Source organism: Aythya ferina (genome assembly GCF_964211825.1).
Source record: "Aythya ferina genome assembly, chromosome: Z".
Lineage (NCBI taxonomy): Eukaryota > Metazoa > Chordata > Aves > Anseriformes > Anatidae > Aythya > Aythya ferina.
This window is the reverse complement of record NC_140299.1, coordinates 3099706-3120814: the sequence shown is the minus strand read 5'-3', so window position 1 is coordinate 3120814 and position 21109 is coordinate 3099706. Positions and strand designations below refer to the sequence as shown.

The window sequence follows — 21109 nt, the reverse complement described above, 5'->3', positions numbered from 1 at the left end:
CACCACCTACTGCTCAGAGAGGCCCCATGCCAGAATTTGTTATCAGGTCAGGCTAACCATTTTGCCTCATTTCTTAGCCTTCACTACTGTCTGTCATCAACAACAGAGCATGAGGCTAGACAGACACTTGTCATGAGTCAGTCTGTCTGTTCTTATCTTCAGTAGAGTGCCTGGAATATAAAATTACACATAATATTGCAAACACTGCATTTAATTCCAAACTGGGAATACTGGGCCTGAACAAAATGTCTCAATGTACTTAAAAGGCTCAATTTTTTTTCAGATAGATCTTAGATCAAATTCAAATGTCACTACTCACCTCAGAAATCCCTGATGAGATCCCTATTGAAAGAATCTCTTGCACCTTAATACTTCCATAATTTCATCATAAATTATCATTTCTATCCTGCCTGAAAGCAACCTTTTTAGCAAACATTTATTCATACTTACATAGACAAAACCTTCACCTCGATGATGTCCTGTCGTAATTCCAGGCATTTGGTGGAGTTGTATTCCAAAGGCCCTTCATAAAACTCAAAATACCTGAAGAAGAACAAAGACAAAGACTATCAATGACCCTTATACTAGAACACTTGTCTTACACTTCAACAAAAACCTGCTTTAAGTTGTGATTTGTGATCCCTACCTAATGTGAGACTACAACAGTTGTCCCAAGAGCATGTTGTTACTTCACAGGAAAATTGGGGCCCAGCACAAGGACATGGAAGTATTGGAATGAGTCCAGGGGAGGCCATGAGGATGATCAAGGGGCTGGAGCACCTATTCAGTGAAGACAGGCTGAGGGAGTTGGGGTTGCTCAGCCTGGAGAAGAGAAGCCTCTGGGGAGACCTTACAGCAGCCTGCCAGTACCTAAAGGGGGCTGCAGGAAAGCTGGGGAGGGACTCTTTGTCAGGGTGTAGTGATAGGAGAAGGATTACTCCTTCTCCTATGGTTTTAAACTAAAAAAGGGTAGATTTAGATTAGATTTGAGGAAGAAATCCTTAACTCAGAGGGTGGTGAGGCACTGGCACAGGCTGCCCAGAGAAGCTGTGGCTGCCCCATCCCTGGCAGTGCCCAAGGCCAGGCTGGATGGGCCCTTGGCCAATCCGCTCTGGTGGGAGCTGTCCCTGCCCACGGCAGAGGGGTGGAATTTAACGATATTTAAGGTCCCTTCCAACCCAACCCATTCTATGATTCTGTGATTCTATGATTCTACGAAAATACAGATGTCATTGCTAATTTTAGAACAGCCACCTACGTCCAGTTTGTCCATCCCTACATGGACTCAAATGCTAATTTTGAGATGTTCAAGAGAGAGCACTCGGTTTCTATTTAACTGATTTAAACTAAGTGGACAGGTTTTCAAACAGCATCCAACACAATTCTCACTTCCTTAGGCATTAATTGGCTATGATTTCAGAAGAGTTCATCTCTCTTGTAGGCATGGTAGCTGCCAATGAAAGTCAAGGGAAAAGCACTGATTACTTAAGGTATATTGTTTCCATCCTTTGGTTGTCTGAATGTGCTGAGAATTTTAAAAACAGTTCCTTAAATTCTTAGCAAAGTGCTGGTGGTTTCATCATGCCTGTGGAGACTGTTGCCTACCTCTGAAATTGAGCTTTTCTTCGTGATTTGTTTTCTTGGGGTATATGGGGGGGAGAGGGAGCTGGGATTTTCTTCTCACAAAAATTGAGATGGTTTTGAGAACAAAAGGATTTGGATGCTCAGACACATCAGATATGACAATGCTAGTCTTAATTAAAATCTGACATAAATGTGTGCTTTTTCAGTTGAACTCCTCTACCTCCACCATGAGACTGGAGTTAAGGAGAAATAAAACACAATGGCAGCAACCCATGTTAGGGGCCAGAGAAAGCCCAGGCCATCCAATGAATTCTGCGAAACTGTACTGAAATGGCAAGAATGATTTAGGGTATAAACCAAGCTCTACATCACTTTCATCCCATCACTGTAAGTCTGTAGTAAAACTCGATTCCTAAGAACGGGACATACCCATGCAGCTGTTATGGGCATAATGGAGAAACACAAGTTGATGACCTGGGGGAATGGGTATTACAACAGAAGCTAGATCAAGTTATTTTTATGGATCCTTTAAATTGTCAGATTCACAACCCCGTAATACAACCTATCCTCTGAATTGTCAATAAGAAATAAAAGTACTAGATTCCCGTAAGAGCTTTATTCAAACCATCATCCAAAATGTAAAATTTTGATGTTGTGTCATTTGAAAATAACACCAAAAATCCTATTTGACCTGAATTTCTGTTCAGTTCCCAATATAAGACCCTTACATAGAAAAACCTTGTTATTTTTATAAGTGGTTCATGTTTACAGTTAACAACAAAATCTGGGGGGATCCAAACTTTGAGCTGTTCTGGAGAAGTTCTCATGCCACCCAGGGAAACTGTATGAAGAGAACGTGCCCAGAAAACAACATCTCCAGGTGTCTCCATGAGGGCCTCCTAAAGCCAGAAAGATCTAAAGTTTCTGAATGTTGCCTTTTAAGTAGTCAACTTGATAAAGCTAGGAAGAGAGAAACCCACAGGAGGGAGAAAGGGACTATAGTATGTGACTGGAAAAAAACCAAGAGCCTCCCAAAGCAATCTGCTACCAACTGGGAACATTTCTAACCTGTCAAAAACTGCTTTGAAGTGTTTCCTTCACCCCTCGCTGAGGTTTTTACCACCTCAACTTTGCCAAAACCCAAACCAACCACAGTGATCCAGCAAGGGACAGAAAACTTGATACTAAGAGGAAGAAGCCAATGCTAAGAAGATGGCAAGAGCAGAACATCAAAAATTCTTAATGAGGAAGTAAACTTATTACTGTCAAGAAATACAGTAACCCAACAATCTTTCAAGAATGTGACTATTTGGAAGTGTGTTCGCATATTTTTCAAGGAAACAAATACATTTTTATGAGTTCTGTAGAAGGAATTTTGTACTGTAAGTGTTTCATAAATCCTGACAAATCTGGGAAAAGGCTTCCTCAGCCCCCATAAAGGAGATGAAGGTCATGCAACATGGACCTTCCTCTGGTTTCTCACCAACAGCTTTGGGCTCTCCTTCTAACTTAATTGTTCACCTGGACATTCAGCCCTTACTAAAAAGCAGATGAAATCCATTGCACTTTTACATCTCCTTTGTGCTTGGCTTAGTGGAGCTGGGGCTGAACAACTTGTGTATTTTGAAAGATGCTCCAGCTGAAATTGGTTTAAGAGCTCCTCTGATACAGCCTTGCCAAAGCCCTGTGTGGATGTACTCCAGATGCATTTCCAAAACCAAACTGACTTCATAGGACTTCTGGCTGGTCACAGCATTTTACAGGGTGAAGGGGTCTTGTCTGGCTATCGGTCCAGATACAAAAGTAACTACACAATTTTTCACCCCCCTTCAGTACTCATTTTTCTTATTGTGTTTGGTGTTATCCATCCTTTACTTTGGCTCATTGAGTGAGACAAGACTGGGACCCTGAATGTTCACGTTTTACATGAAGGAATTGATAGAGGCAGGAATACATCCCCATGCAACACTCAGCACCTTGCACACCACTCCCACCTCTCCCACCTCACTTCAGGAGGAAAGCAATGGTGTATCAGCCTCGTGCTGTCTTTCAGCCCAACATCAGGTTATAGTACCCTGTGTGTGCTTCAGGACAGCTAAGAATGGTAAAAGTCTAGGTGAACATGCATTTTTACCTTTCCTGTGCACTTCTGGTTATGCTGCTAGGTTAGAGAGCCGCAGCCCAGATGTCAAACAGCACGTTATCACACGGCAAAGCTGGCCTCAGCGCGTGGCACAGCAGACAGAGTTGTTATTTTATGAAAGAGATGAAATTTTCTGAGTCCCAGAGGCTCCCTTTGATCATTGCCTGTTTAACCAATCCATGAACCAAAAAAAAAGAAGAAAAAAGATGTGCTACCAGAGAGGCAGAAGGGTAAGGGGGAAAGAATCACATGAAAAATAAACCATTTCTGGATCCGAAAGAAATCCACGAGGCAGTGATGCATTTCCTTCTCCAGGAACATTCATGTTCTTCATTTGCCCCACAGCTTCTCCTCCTCCTGCTTCAGACACCATGGCAGATTAGCAGAGGCAGCTCCCCGCAGCTCTGGCTGACCTCTTCCCACACACAGGCTTCCTGCTGTTCTTTCCCCCAACACCAAGCTCTATTACAAGGAACATGAGCTCCCTCAGCCCCTGCGGATGTCCTCTAAACCCAGCTCCTCTGCTCAGTGGGACCTGCAGCCTGGTCCTGCCAGGAGGATTTGGAGAGCAGCCCGCCTGCTCTCCCACAGGAGGCATCAGTCTCACCCACTCCCCGGGCTCCAAGTGCTGCTCCTGCCTATTAACTCCTACTCCAAACCACAGAGCTCCCCGTGAACAAAGACACATTCGCCTGCCAGCTTAATTAACACCAATGGAAACTGTCCTCCCCGTCATCTTCCTCAGTATGATATCCAGCTAAAATGTAAGGGTGTAGTGCAGTTTATTTTGATTTATGCTCTTGATTAGTGACAAGTGATACTCCTGACTACGCTACTCCTTTTGCTATGAGGAAGGGTTGCATTTTAGCTTTCCAGGAATGACAGGCAGGTTTCACATCCATGAAACAGTGTGTATATGTCACCCCAGAATCTCCTTTCTTACGTGTCACCCCAGAATCTCTTCTCCCTGTACTGCTTTCCCTTCCTTTGCTGAAATCTAAATTTTCATCCCTCAGAGGTCAGAAGTCAAAGGGAAAACCAGTCCAGGAATCCACGGTTCTTTACAAGAGGGAACATGACGACAACTGAGTCACAGCAAACCACACGTTTTCCCATGGCACTGGGAAAATGCACACAGCTCACTGCTCAATGTCCATTCAGGTCAGTTATACCTTCCAAATCTACATTTTTCCAGGATCAAATCCCATATCTTAACACCACAAGTGCTGGGAGAGGACTCTTTTCATACCCCTCAGTGCTGAATGTCCAGAAATGAGATGCTATTTGCTCTGTAATTTTCCCATTTTAAATAACCATGACTTTCTTCTTTTCTAACCTTCATGTCTCCCATTGCAATCTCACTTCCAGCTGAGCAGCTTACTGAGCTTGAGAGAGAGATCCGACTTCCCAATACACCAGCTAACGCTCAGGTCTTTGATCATCTGCAGTCGGGCTGCTCCTGCTTTGATCAAAAGTAAGCTTTTCTTGGTCGTGCAACATGAATTAAAAAGCCGGAGGCTTCAATCCTGTCTTCAAGTGACATTTGGATTGAGGCACTGATTTGTCTGATACATTGCACAAAGGTTTGAAAATATAATTGAATGTAATTGTCAGGCGTCTTTTAAGTGAAACCATTTTCTGCTGCACAAACGCCCTCCCGTTTTGCTCGTTCCTGCAGTGCTGGTTCTGCACTGCTCGTGGTGAGGCTGCAGCGCTTACACTGCAAGGGAGCAGAGTACCACAGGAAGGATTCCACCTACCCTGCAGGAAAAACAAAGATCTTTCCAAAAATACACATTATCTAGTGACTAAGAAATGAGAGCAAGTGAACTAAGCCCTGCAGGCTGAATACTTACTAAGAGAGATGTCCAATTTGTGGTGCTTGCACTCATCAGTATGGGCAGAGCCACGGCCAAGTTCAGGTCTAGAGTCACCTTCCTCACTCAGGAACCTTGCAAGTGTGCTAGGGCACAGTCCCCAAAGCACATGGGGACTCATATTCATCCAGGAGGACTAGCAGAGGATCCACAGAATTTTTTAGCAAAAGCACTGCTCAAGTGGAGCATATAGTGATTACAGGGGCTCTGGAAAATTCAGGCAAAACAAAGCCAAGTAGGTACTGACTTCATCACTCTGTTGTGAGTGAGGGACCAAATCCTGCCAGATTTTCCCTCTATTAATTATTCTATGTGACATGACGATGTGCAAGGTTTGGTCAAAAGGTTTAAGGGCCTGACATTTTGATATTTCCCCCCCCCCCCCTATAATGCAACCTATCACTTTGCAAGTCATATCCTCCTACAACTGCACACATGCACTTTGACCTTGGTTGGAAGGCACTTAGGTAAATCCCTGCTGGGCAGAAGAAGGTGATGTAGAGGCAAGTGAAAGGCAGGCAGGAACAGGGACCTCGGGTGCCACCCTCACAGACATTGCCTGGACCACAGGATTAGCTTGGAGAACAAGAGCAGGCCATGAAGCTGATGGAAACCATAATGACCTTTCGTACTACACCACGTAAAAGAAAACATCTGAGGATGTACTGGTGTTAAATGAGATCCAAGAACGAGCACGTGAAGCAGAAATGTTTGATGCACTCAGATTAATTTACACTTCTCTAGAGCTGTGGCAAAAAATATCTCATTGCTGTACGTGTTGTTTCTGCCCCCTGAGAGGCTGTGTTGACTTCTCCACACCAGGCTGTTGCTTGAAAGACTGAAGTGAGAGAGAAGTTGCTGTGGGCACAAAGGGAAGGCTGAAGAGGCAAGAGTCTTCATCTATAGAGGTTGATGAAACTACCTCCACCTTGGGGACAACAAATATGAAAATAGATGGTTCACATCCCTCCTGTCTGTCTTCTGACGATGCCAGGGGCACTAGCCTTACCTGGTTTAAATCTTTTACCATCTCCATCTCTAATGTTAATACATACTTGTGTCTAATTGATCACTAACTTTCAGTACGTGGCTGTAGCTACAAACAAAATGTGTCATGCAAAAAATGAAAATGTAAGTGTTCACAGAATGGCTAAGGTTGGAAGTGACCTCTGGAGGTCATCCAGCCCAACCCCTCTCTGCTCAAGTAGGGACACCTAGAGCGGGTTGCCCAGGAAATACTGCATCCAGTTCTGCTGCTTCAGCTTTGAGGGTCCAAGACATTGAGGACTTATGAAAGGAACTATAAGAATGGTTTGGGTTCCAAAAAGTATGAGAGACATATGATGCTTAATCTAAACATATGGTGACGAAGTAGGGGGGACCAGTGCTGCACCAGGAAGCAATTCCTAGTAGCAGAAAGCTTTTCAATGCAGAATACCAAGGAAAATAATATCCAGTGCTTTGGAAGATGAGGATAGAAATAGCATCTTTAGCTCACATATGCTTTTCTTTCTAAAAGAACTGGAATAATCAAACAAAAATAAGGAAATTAAATTCTTGAATAAGGACTCACACTTTCCCAACATTGTGTACCTGAGTTTAACAGCTATTAACTTATGAACCTCCTGAGTACCCAGCTAGGATATTTTGAAATGTTTGGCTAGATATCTCCTCACAGTGTCACAAGTTTGTCTGTGGTTTTGGTAACAGATAGCGCCAGAAGTGTCCAGAAATGTTTCAGGATCCCCTACCTATCTTCCAGATTTTTATGTTAAAACAAAAGTGCTTCCACAAACCAGACATAAATTCAAATATTTGATCTTTCACAGAGGAGGAGTAACTTTTATATTGCTGTCCCTTAAATTTAGTTTGTTGATAGCTCTACCTCCCAATTAACCTCAGAGAAGTGCATGCGTCAGTCTGCCATATCTCAGAAGTGTTCTGTTTCTGGAGTCCTTATCTGATCTGGTCGAGTGACTTCACAAGCACTTTACACATCTGTACAGATGAGATGATAGTTGTGATACCCTGGGGATGTGTTTTGCACCACAGCTATGAAAGTTTCTGGCTAACTAGTACTTGCTGCTCCCTGCCATTCTGCTTTTGATAACCTATCCTCACATCTCAATACAAAAATCATTTGGGATCATTTGGGATTGCCTGGCTCTGCTGTCCTAAACCACATTAGGAGCATGAACTGACCACACATCCACTCCTGCCAGTGCCACATCGTTCCCTTCTCATCCGTCCACTTATCCAAGACTAAGGTTTCCTCAGAATTTCCATCTAACATACTGTTCAGTATAGCACAGCTGGTGGTGAAATAGCAGGACCTAAAGCAGAAACAGCCCTAATTGACATAGCAAAGCCCCTGCAGTGTGTTCACTCACCGGGGATAAGCCCATCTCACAGACCACACTCCCAAACCACCACCACAGCTCCCTGTGCCCCCTGGGTCTCCTCCCCCAGAGACTGCCACACATCTCCATTTAGAGGCTTTTCCACTGCGCAGTGTCACCCTCAGAACAATTTATTGGAGAGCATACTGAATGGGCTTTTTGGAGGAGACTTTGTTGTTTCTTTTCTTTCCTGATCACCATATCAAAACAGCACCAGCTGCTGACAAGCAGCAGCGGGGTATGCTGCAGGGACTACTGTTTTACCAGATCCATTTCAGAGCTCTCCAGTTTTAATAAAACTGCTGTTCAGTTGTTTTAATCAAGCCCATTCCTATCACTCTGATTGAAATAAGCTGCTGATGTTGTTATCCGTACAACCACCTGGGAGGCATAACAAAACATATGACAACACTTATACATCAATAACATCTCAAAAACACATTTTAGCTTATCATCGCAAGCAATGGCTTATTTTTTTCTTGTGTTTCTCAAGATTTTAGTATCTTTGTATGATAAATACAAAGAGTTCAGCACTGTGACTTAAGGAACATCCTCAACTACCATCCCGGTCAATGAGGTCTGATGGTTCAAGCCCTGATTTGCATTCTTGTAAAATGTGAATTTGATGAAATCAGTGGATTACACTCTCTATTTTGTAGCCACTGGGACAAAGTTCCCTATTTGCAATACTGGAGAATTCAGTGTAGGAACCAGAAGGCCCAAAAGTATACAGCTCACTTATCTCACCCACCGAAGGCTCCTGTGGTCTTACTACCTATGTCCTATATTGAACCCCATCTTCAGCTCAGATGAACTGAAGGTGGCAGAGAACACCATAACCCAACCAACAGGCCAGGTCTATCATCACACCATTAAGGCAGTTTAATCTTGGCAACAATAAATGCTTTAAGCATGAAGGTTCACAATCCCAATAAATTGCAAAACATATTAAAAGGAGAACAGAGCACTCTGGGCTCTAGAAAAATGCCCAAATCCAGGGATGAATCTCTAGGAAAGTCCTCCTTAGGTTGAGTGTACACACCTACAGTTGGCCTCACCACCCCATGGCTTTGGAGGCTTACATGTTTTACTCAGTAAACTTTTCTTATGAATAAAGTATTCACAACTTTATTGCTTCCTGGAAGATGCACAGCAATGCACTATGCATGGAAATGAAGCTTTTGGTGTTCAGAAAGTCCGAGAAAACACACACCTCTGTGGGAAAACTACTCATAACAATGACAGCTGCCACAAACCTGAGCCACACTCTCTGTTGCACCACTTACTGAGCTGAGTTCATGATACCACTTTCTATCTATCTCCACGGAACAGTTCTGTGCAATCTAAAAAAGTGTCTCATGCCCTGGGATGAAAAGCCTTGGTGAGCTTGGTTACTCTGGGACAGTGGAGCTGTCTGCAATTCGAGTAGGGCTCATCTTCTGAAACTGTAGTGAACTCCCCTGGACAATAAAAAACATGCCAGCTTGTCAATGCCTGAATCTTTTCCTGTGGAAATCAGACAACATGATGTTCTTTACTTCTCAGCTGTTTGATCCTTTTTGCAGCGTTTGATCTTCACAGTTCATTGGTTTTGATGTGGCCACTACTCTTGTGAAGTCTGTCTGCCTTGCAATTGTAACAGAATTATTTTCTCAGTATGCCTTCTGCTTTGGAAGTCCTTCATTTGCATCTAATAAATCACTCTTATAGAATGAGTACTGAGTTGTTAATGTCTCAGCACCCCAGTTAAAAGACAAAGAGTAGTTATAGAATATACTTGGAACAATACCAGGCATGCATGAATAAAAACACACCAATGTACATGTAAATATATGAATTCTAGAACCTAATGAAAAGAATATTAGTATATATTTCAATTACTACCTCTAAACACAAAACCTTCTACAAGGAGGTGATGACACACAATAAACTGCACAGCCATGCAGTGAAAGGTATTTACTGTGCATATGCTGACATATAACTAGTTATGTGCTCTTTAGACATCTCTCTGGAGACGTCTAAATGTATACAAGTAAAATGAGGCCAGAAAAATTTAGTCTGGAAGTTTTCTTTTTGGTGGAAAGAACTATTCACTCGAGGAAGGGTTGCTTTCACATTATATCAACAGTTTGATGTTGGGTGTTATATTAAGATTCTCAGGAGAAGTCTCGTGGTAACAAAGTAAAAAAGGTGATCAAAGGTAAACAGCAAGCAGATTATGACATAGTTCTGCAGTTACTCACCACGGTCTCACCTCTACACGTATACAGTTCTTTTTTATTTTGCTGTATACTTAGCTTTCAAGCAGTAGACAAATTGGTAAATAACATCTTTAACACGTTTATGTGCAATGCATGTCACACCTAGATTTATCCCTAACTCAAAATCCCCATCTTTCAGCTCCACAGTCATTAACCTGACACTGACTTTGACATTTACATGTTTACATTGTTATTATAACCTTTGGAATGTACACCTAACTCATGCAATTAGATCCTGCTTGAATAAAAAACACTTGCATCCTGAACCTCTTCCTTGTTAAAGTGGCTAAACAGATTGAGAGGAGAACTGCTATTCAGTGTTGTTCATTATTAGCATGTATTTTTCACTCAAACATTTTGGTTTCCCATCCTGCACACCATGATGGTTCAATTGTCCCTGCCAAGGGTGCCTAGAGGGGGAAATCTGTGCTTATTAAACCTCCTCTGTCTTCAAGAAGATATCTGTCTTTGTGCCACATTTGGTCTTCTCATATGCCAAGTGCCTAGACTGAAGATTTTGAGTATACAGACTGTAGATGCACACACTTAAAATGCAACGAAATAGACAGACAGATAGATACACGCATACATAAATACAGACTTAGAAAGAATGAACCATCCTTCTCTTGCTCTGAGCTCAAAACTGCAGCTACTCTGGTTGTTTTCATAATGCTCCCTTAACTAGTTAGAGGAGCTGAGTGTTAAGCAGCACTGATAGGGATCACATTCCAGCTAAGAGCCCAACAAGAATTGCAGCATTGCTGTGGTTCAGTGAGACTGGGTGGTTTTTGGCAGGTCAGACTCTGTGCTTCCACTTGCCTTTGAAATGCTCTCAGCTCCACAGCTGTAGTGGCATATGGTTAACAAAATATAGTGTGATGGTATTTCCCACAAAATACGTAATTTATCCAGAGAGAGTTTTATTTATACATAGTTATTAAAAACAAGCTTTTTTTTATTATATGTTTTTCTTCAACTTAAAGTGTTCCTAAGGTTTTCCTGCTGTTTATTGAACTTGATACTACACGTGATTCAGGATTTTTGATTTCCCTCATGTCAATAGAGATAGGGAGTAAGTACTATGCACTGAAAGGTCCTTTTTTAACCATCCACAAGAATATTTTACCTTGTTCCTCTGTGCACTGAACTCACAAAGCTTTGATCCTCAAAGTAAAGGTCCTGGAGTTTGCCTTGTACAAAAGCTGAGGACTAAACAGTCTTCCCAGCAGGGCTTTTTTTATAACTGAGGTTCCAGAAGACATCCCAAATGTCCCCACACCTGACAGTGATTTATACAGATAGCATGTGATAGTCACAGAGCTCTTTGGGGACAACTGCAGACAGTTTCTTGCCTATGCAATATGGCCTTTCATGACCCTTCATATATATATGTCAGTCTAAAGGACCCTACTTCAAATTAATAAGCACCAAAAGCACAACGGCACATCAGCACTTCTTAAACCATCTCAGAATAGTAAATAAAGGGAATACTCTGCTCTTGTCTTGATACAACATTTCTCCCCTACTAGGCACTGTGGAAGGATTTCAAATTAAATTACATTTTTAATAAATATATATTCTATTATAAAGAAAGCCTTGGGTCAGATTTTCCAGCGTGCTCTGCTTGCATCAACACTAGTATGCTGGGACATTCCCCACTGCCCACCCAAGTCCCACTCTCCCACGCTGCCATATACTGACACATGGCCTTGGTGGACAAATGAAAATAGGAGAGGCCAGGACACAAATCACCCTCCAGCATACCCCATGGATGCTTAAGGCATGTTCCAAAATGGCCCTGGGACCTTGAAGGGGGAAAACAGCACAGCACTTGGGCATCCCCAGCATCTTATGTGCCATGGGGAGCAGCACTGAACAGCCAAAGCAAACTGTAAACCTGTTTGTTCATACAGCCTGTGCCCGCACTTGTGGTTCATATGGAGAGCACGAGATCTCTGTAGTCATTCCCTCTGGTGTTGGTACCTGGTGCCTGTGTCACTGCCACTCTTCACTGCTCCGTCATCCGTGAAATTAAAGGTGCCGGTCCAATTTGCCAACTCCTCTCCATTCTGCCAGCTAAACTGCAGCCCTCTAGCAAGAAAACGAGGCAGTTGATATTTGATAACATTCATTAGTTCACTATCAGCACGAGTTCTCGTGTCCTTTTTCTTAACACAGAAAGGTGACTATGACACAAACAGCAACAAAAACAACAAAAAGATACCAAGAACCACAGTTCATTATCTTACTTGTACAAACAGTTAATTTTCACTTCCCATAGACTCTACAAGTCCTTGTCTGAACACAGCAGCAGTCACCCCAACCAAACTGGAAGGCCAGTAACCATCTGTGCTCAAGGACACGCAGATGCATGAAGCAAGTCACAAGTACAAAGAGTTGGAGACTGATGTGATAAAACTCCAGGGCCAAAGAAGTAAACATTCCAAACTTGCAGTTTACATCTCCCGTAGTTGTTAAATGTGGTGGGCACTGGATCTTCCCTCTGATTTGTTGGCCATACTGGCAAAGGATTTATTAATTATCATATTTGATGACTTCACTAAATCACTCCATATTGCTGCTTCTCCCTACTTGGGAAGACGATATTTTTTAAGCAAATGCAAATCACAACCAACACAAGTCCCTGTCTTCGAAACTTTCACAAACCCATTGCAAGTCTCATGGTGACTGCCTGCAGTCTTCTGGAAACTCCACCTATAGCTGGGCAGAAATTTCACATGTATTTGAAAAAGCTGGGTCTGAAGAAACACTTGACAATACAAGCCAAATCCCTCCTATAGCTCAGAAGTCAACGAAAAAGAATCTTGCTGATTGTTATTTTTAAGCTTCTCCGTTTTAACCCAATTTCATGATTTCAGAAGCCTGGCAGCTGAGTTGTGAACATTTGGTGCTGCCAATACTGAAAGTTAACTTCCTGGCTGGGCTGTGTGGGAACAGCCAGGAAGCAATCTGCCCGCCTGCTCTGCCCAAAAGAAAGGGCATCCAGGACCCCGCTAGGTTTCTTGTTCAGCAAGCTGATTACAAGGACTGGAGCATCTCTCAGACCACCTCCATCCCCTAGTCCAACTGGCAGCAGCTATCAGCACAGGCAGTTAAGAAGGACAGACATGGGGCATTAAAAAAAGGCTTCTGCTTCCCGCAGCAGAAAAGTGGAGCAGCTCTACAGGGCTCACAAAGCATGTAGAAGGTGTTTCTCCATTCTGTACTGTGGAAACACGTGCACAAAACTTCCTTGTTGTCATAACTCTTTCAAGACAAGATTATCCAAGTATTTTCAGTGCAGGCATTTCCACCTGAGCCAACTGTCTTGGTCATTAAAAATCAATAGAGATTGGCTCAATAGAGTTAGTTTGGGGAAAAATTCACCTGGTCAAAGGCTGTCCTTCCCCTAGGGGGAACTGATCCCTGCTGCAAAGCCTCCCTCCATCAGCAGCACAGGGAGCTCAGGGTTGCTTGTAGTGTGGGCACACGTGACAAAAGCATCTCACCACCCAAACTGTGCAATGCATGTCACCACAAATGCTTTTTTTTTTTACCTATAAATAACAAATTTTGAAATGATCTATGATGGTTATTCTTGTATGCTTTGTGCCTTTTAATCTTTTTGGTTTTGTTTTGTTTTTTTTTTACATTGAAAACCCACTTTCTGGTAAAGGCATTTTTTTGTGAGAGGGAATTCTGAGTGGTTTAAATACTGTGAACTGAAGAAAGAGCTGGCATCCTGATCTGCCCCCTCAGCTTGGAAAATGACATCAAAGGGTGTGTGGTTTATACTGTAATGCCTGTAAGCTGGAGCAGTGCTGTGGCTTACCAGGGAGTCGCGTACCTTCGACACTGCTCTGACAGCTTTTAATCAGCTGAGGTTGCCCGAGGTGATGACTTCTAAGTAGAAGATGGGTGTGAAGAAAATATGAGAAAATTCTCACTTTGACTAAGACACCTTCTCTTTCAGGCTTGTTGAAATAAACACCCGTGATTCTCTCCCATGCATCATAGTCTAACACTTTTTTTGCTGCACTTTATGACTCCGGTAGAATAGTGTAAATGTCCTTGTAAAAGACATCTAACTGTATGGCCTTAAAAATATGTTTTAACTGCTAAGGGCAGCAGTGAATGATGCAAGGGGAGAGAGTAGAAGTGTGGGAAAAACAAGTTGGAATTGAAACTTTTAATTGGATTTAAATTGGCTATTTTGAACTTGGATACTAACTTGCAAATTGAAATAGCATCAGTCTTGATAAGTAGCCAGTATCAAAGTTGCACTCAGAGGTTAACCCTCCTAAAGTGTAGCCAAAATTCAGGGAGATGAAATGAAGAATTAAAACAATTGGTAAAGCCTTTTCCCTTTGGATATCTTCGCTCTGCACGTTAACAGCTGGAAGGAAAGCGAAGTAAATGCTTAAAGGTAGCCTGGGGATCTGACCCTAAAGCAAAGGAAATGATAAAACCACCTTCTAATGCTCCCATCTCATCGGGCCTTTTTGGGAACACTGCGTACTGTCACTGAGGCACCAAGTTTGCAGGAGGACACACAAATGCTGGGTAAGATCCAAGAGGAGATCAGGAAGACTAATGGTGAGGAATGGTAGGTATGTCTCATGAGGAACAGCTTAAAATACTCAGCTTTGAAATGGTAGACCGGGGGACCTGAGGTACAAAAATACCTGATGAGAGCAAGCAGGGGGCCGGGTATGACGCTTCTTCCTCTACATGGTCAGGAGAAAACACAAGGTGGTGAGCTGAGCTTAGGGTTAGGAGCAAGCCAAGTGTCTGATCTCGAGAGAGACAGGATAAAAGGGACTATCCAGTGCTCTTCTTCCAGTGAGCAGGTGCTACAGAGTTCAGCACCATGCAGACTTAAATATACACAAAACATACCACAGCTCATAGGACTGTGTCTCACTGCAAGTCCACAAGACTGACACAAAGGTAATGTACAGTATTTTCTGGACTGAATATTCAATAGACCCATTCCTCCTAGTAAGAAAAACTCCCACAAATAATGGTTTGTAGTATTAAGTCGGAGTAAAAAAAAAAAAAATCAAAGATGAGACATTTGCAAACACTGACCTGAATTAATTCTGTTCCTAACAAGATTACTCTAAGTTTCACCATTGATTTCAGTCAATCAGCCCCGAGTCAGGAGATTTTAGTTTTAAGAACCTAAAATTGTCTAATCCTTACAATTGTGAATTTTAAATGTTCATAAATACTATCTGTTCAAATCTGCAAACAAACTGAGAAAATAAGTCAGAGTCATGAACTGCTCCATCAGCAGGTTTCTTTGGCATATTGTGGTAGTTAAATACCAGCACATTCACTCTCAGCACTAACTACACTTTAACAGGTAGATAACGAGGTAAATTAAGCTTCTGTGAATCAGAATTGCAATAGGGATGCATATACAGGATGGGAACAGAAAAGGCAGATAAAAAGAAGCACGACAAAAAAGAATGTTAAGAGATTAAAAGAAGGGAAGGAAAGCCAAGGAAATGATGTAGATGTGGAGGTCTTCTATGTAGGTTGGACAGTTCATGTCACAGAGGTAAAATAAATAAATAAATAAAGCAACATCAAAGCCTTGGATCATTACCAACAATTACCAATGGTGGAACTTTGCCATTTGCTCAGTTTGCCCTACTGTTATTTCCATTTTCTATTTCTAACCCTTCTAAAATTAGCACGTTTCCCCAACATCTGATGCTGGTGATGACAAGGGAAGACTTTATAAAAGACGTAATAACTAAAAACGATATCAGTGTTCTGTGCATTCACTGTAAGCAAATTTATCATGAAGGAAGTTTTGCTGTGGGCAAACCTAGTGCCAGTCTACAGACCTCATGAGCTCATGAACAGCATTAATCATGGCACTTACCCCTAACATACAGGAGAACAAGCAACCTGGCACCTTGTGTTCAACAACACCGTGAGTTGGATGTCTTAGCAAGAAAGACCTTGAATTTCAGGTAAATGTCAAAGCAATATTTTGATCCTAATTGGTAGCTGTAAATGCAGAAGCAGTATGTGGTCAGATAAACACTGCCATAAGGCAAGAATAGGGGGAGGGGGCAAAAAAGAGCAAGAAAATTAACGAAGCAGCAGTAATTCTGAAGGGCTTGTCAAGACCGGCTGTCGAAGCAGCAGGAAGCAAAGCAAAAAGCTCATTGCCATAATCCAAACAAGAAACAACCCCTGCACAAGCAGAGGTTTTAATAGCAGAGCACATCAATTATGCGGGTTTTGAACAATTATGAGGTTTTTGAGCTAGTAGGCAAGAACGAACAAGAGTGAATGGATTGCAGCAAGGAGCTTTGTGTCTGCGCTGCTTTCTCCTCGAGATCCTACCTCAGGGGGGTCTTGCTGCCTTTCTGAAGCATGAAGGCAAGGTGAAAATTCAGCTCAGACAAGAAGGCTTTTTAAAGGGAGCTATTCCACAGCAAAAGACTTTATGCATTGCTGGGCCTGTTAGAGCCTGTCTAGGGCATCACATAAGCAGTGCAAGGAGAGGGCACGGAGCAGCGCCTTGCACTCTGAAGCCAACTCACTCACCAAACCACCAGCTCCTCTCATTTTATCCCAGCCAGCTGGCAATTTCCACTCATTTTCCAAGGTGACAGCTACCACTACCCTCATCCTGCATCTACCAGAGGCAGACTAAACCCAGAGGCAAGCAAAAATGGACAGAAACCAATGTCATTTTATACCGGTGAAGCAATGCCAAGATCTGACTCAGCTTGCTGGTCTACCACAGATGGGCAGGCAAGGGGAAGCAGAGGGTGCCTTCTCTGAAGGAGTGAAAGAAAGGCACGAATGTCCTCACAAGCAAGGCACATTACTGCATTTTCTTTTGGAACTCCCTCTCTTACTTGTCTTTACTTTCCCTGTTCTTTATTTCTAGTACTTCTCACATTCCTTCCCTGTGTGCACTTTCCTTAGCAAAGACAGTATTGGGATGTGACAGGAAGCCTTGGCTCTTTCAGTTATAAGTTAATAATATATATGTTAATTCCATACAATAGTTTTAATTTAATTCCATTAAATAATTTTGATTCCATTAAATTTAATTCCATTAATAATTTTCCAATCATATGTCCTCACGTTTGGTCACGGTGCTGCCCTGCACTGTTCCATGCCACCCAAACACAAAAGCCATATGCAGGCCCTGCCATGACAAACAGACAGTCCAGGCCATGTACTGGCTTCCCAAAGTCAGTGGAAATCACTTACTTTCACTCTACTTCAGTTTCCCCACTTCATAATCCTTGTGCCCTTGAGAAGAGGAACTGAAGTCTTCAGGGTTAAATGATCTTGCTACTCTCCTTGCAACTGGAAAGTGATCCCCCTAGACTATTAACACGGATGTCACAGAGATAGGAAAGTCAGATGATTAATCATGCTGAAGATCTAGTTCCTTCTTTCCTGCAAAATAAGGAAAATATGACTCACTGTGTCCACAGGGTGGATGGAAAATAAAACAAAACCAGTGCTATGCATGAATGACCTGTAGATTAGAGTGATTAAAAACAGTGACTAAAATGGATCAGAGAGTAAAAAAGGTTGGAAAAAGGGAGGAATATCAGGATTCAGTAGTGTGACAGACTTCTGCAGTCATGAAGAAAAAGACAGAAGACAATGGAGATAGTAAGTGGAGCCTGGGAGGAAAATCAATGATCTTAATCCATATTCTGCACAGGCCAGAAACAGCAAGTTTATTTACCCAGCACTTGAAAAGACATCAGAGGTCCTCAAAAGTCCCTAGATATCAAGGGGTAAATAAGGCATCCACTAGGAAGCATTGAGACCCTGAGATCAAACCAAAACCAGCAGAGTCAAGGTATGCTAGCCTCTGAGTCCAAAACCTCTCCTTTGCTGAAAAAAGAACAAGACTTGGTCACTGAAGACAATGAAATTAGATGACAAGTGAAAGGCAAACACTTATCTGAACAGTTTATTAAAACTCACATTTGCATTCAGTGGAAGTAGATTTGAATCTGACTTGTCAAGCTGCGAAAAATACTTATTTCTCCAGTAAAATGAGCAAAATGTTCGTATTTCTACTCACTGCATTAATAAAGAGCAATACGATATAATATGGGTCCCATGAAGAGGAAGACATGGATGGAGGATGCTGGAAATGGACACGTGTGGTTACATCACACATTGGCCCATACTGCACTATCCTGGGGATGAGCCTGGCTCTACACATTGGAGGAAAACGCTAGTAATAAAGTGGTGGAGGAGTGTATTTTGACTAGCACAAAGAGCAAAATTGGAAACATAGGTGGGAAGCTTCTGGATTATAACCACTATTATAGAGGAAAAAAAAGGTTTTGTTTCATACAGCACATCTCACATTTGGGATAAATTTTGTATCAGATATTCACATGCAACTTCTGAAAAACCTGATCTAAAATTACTTCCTAAGGAAGATAAAACAATGCAAACATTCCTTTTCTGATCTGTGGCTGGAAGATAAACATCCAAGGAGCAATATAAAATCAGCATTTTGTAATAAATATTCATAATTAAAAGATTAGTATTTGTAATAATTAGGGGAAGCATAAAACCAACAACAGTTGACAGTGAAGCAGGTTGTGAACTCATCAAGAAAAAGGACCGATCAAGTCCCAGACACAGAGTCTCACGGGAAATCCCAAATATTTTAAGCAAATTCTGACACTTGAAATTGCAGCTCAGTGCTAAGATACCTGACACAGCATGGGTACCAAAAGCAATCTCACCGGGGCACTAAAGACCTGACTAAGCTAATTGCTTTGCAACTCATGTTTCCAAAGCTGATATATTTACTACGAGGTCAAGTGTCCCTACACTGTGCCGTATTCTTCAGTGTAAACATAACCACTGAGCCCTGGTTGTGCTAAGGGCTTGGGTGGAAGATGACAAGGAAGATGCTTGATAAAGGCACTGTGCTTGTTGTGTCAGCCACATGAGCAGGCAAGATTCTGTGCAAGCCTTCCACGCTGTTGAATGGTCGAGATTTTCATCTGGGATTGTGAAAAGCTTGGCTGTATTTGTTCTTATGGGATGTGCCATGAAGCTACAGCGATGGATATTGCTTTTAAGGTTTCCATCACAAGAGCTAAAGCACAAAACTAACTAGATAAAGGGGTGCGGAAGGACAGTGGCTATCTGCAGGGCTGATGAAAATGCAAAATGGATGCAAGCAATGGAGGGCAAGGACACCTCAAAGAAATGGGAGGCTAAGTCTGTAATTTGCCTGAGGGAGGCATGGGCTGCTGAGCAATGAGTACACTTGAATTAAGAAACAAGAAATGAAATGAAAAAGCAATCAAGGGTAAGAATGAGGCACGGTGAAAGTATGAAAATACAGAGCTCTGCACAGCAATTTGGTCTGAACAGCGTTCAGCAAGAGAAAGAACAATCAGGAAACTCCTATCAGCTCAAAAATTAAAGACCTAATTACCAGGAGATCTTCAACAGTGGCCACCGAGGTGAGCAGTGGCCCTGACGTGATCGCTCACAGCCAGAGCTGTGCAGGAACACGGTGTAGCACGATTCCAAGCAGAAGTTTTGGGTTTGGTAGAAATTTTGTTCTACAAACACAGGGAATTCTGAGCTCTGAACCTGCCCACACATGTAGAAGGAACTTAATCTTTTCAAAATGAGATAAAGCAAGTTGATGACAGGTTATAACAGAGATGCTTTTGAAAGATACGGCATGGGTTTCCAACCCTGTTTAGATGCAGAGTTTAGTTCACAGGTGTCGAATGCTGGGCACTGGGAAAACCTGACCATCACTTTGTCATACAGAGGCAACAGATGTGTGTGAAGTACAGAAAGCAGAGTTAGTCTTGATATTAAGCCAAATATCAAAAAAAAAAAAAAAAAAAAAAAAAAAAAAGACAAAAATAAGCCTAGATCCCTGACAGACACAAACTGCTGCTGGGTATCATGTGGATCAGAATTAGGATTTAATCACCTTTGTTCACCAGTGAGGGTGATAGTAACCTTCTGGCTGGTACACAGGACACCTACGATCCACCCCTGCAGGGCATGAAGCTTCTGCAGAGCTCCTACAGCCCAGTGTGATCCCAACCCTATGCAAACCAACCACTGCTGTGCGGGGTGGGCTCGTGGGGAACTGGACCAGGGACTAAATGTCTGCAGGGCAGCCTGCAGCGACTCACAGCACCCACGGCTGGAGCTCAGCAAGGATGAGTGTGACACAGTGCAGAATGACACACTCAGGTTAATGCAATTTGCACATGCAAAATACAGGAATAACTGACTTGCATTACCTTAAATTACTGTCATCCAGGAAACAGACAAGGACTGGCAAGTCAGGGATGAGCTCTTCTGGCTTTTCTCATGTTAACAGTGTGTCCTGGTTTCAGTTAGGACAGAGTTAATTTTCCTCCTAGTAGCTGGCAGAATGCTATGTTTCAGATTAGGATGAGAAGAGTGCTGATAACACCCCGATGTTTTAATTGTTGCAGAGCAGTGCTTACACCAAGCCAAGGACATTTCAGCTTCTCACTCTGTCCTGCCAGCGGGCAGGCTGGGGGTGCAGCAAGAGCTGGGAGGGGACAGACCCAGGACAGCTGGCCCAAACTAGCCAAAGGGGTATTCCATCCCATCTGGGGTCATGCTGAACAATATATAGGGGTGGCTAGCCGGGGTGGGGGGTGGCTGCTCGGGGTTAGGCTGGGCATTGGTCAGAGGGTGGTGAGCAATTGCATTGTGCATCACTTGTTTGTACACATTAGTAGTAGTACTACTACTATCATCATTATTGTTATTATTTTTTTTGTTATCATTATTATTGTTGTTATTATTTTTTCT

General features: G+C 42.5%; 1 protein-coding gene across 2 annotated transcripts in view; it reads right to left on the bottom strand.

The window, feature by feature from the left end:
* ST8SIA5 (ST8 alpha-N-acetyl-neuraminide alpha-2,8-sialyltransferase 5) overlaps positions 1–21109 on the bottom strand; it is a 65860-nt gene that overhangs the window by 17963 nt on the left and 26788 nt on the right. For both annotated transcript variants that reach the window (XM_084504080.1, XM_084504081.1), the window contains exons 3-4: positions 12248–12355; positions 451–543 (exon numbers count right to left, since the gene is read on the bottom strand). In XM_084504080.1, coding sequence (XP_084360206.1) covers positions 451–543; positions 12248–12355 — 201 coding nt within the window. The remainder of the gene's footprint in view (positions 1–450; positions 544–12247; positions 12356–21109) is intronic.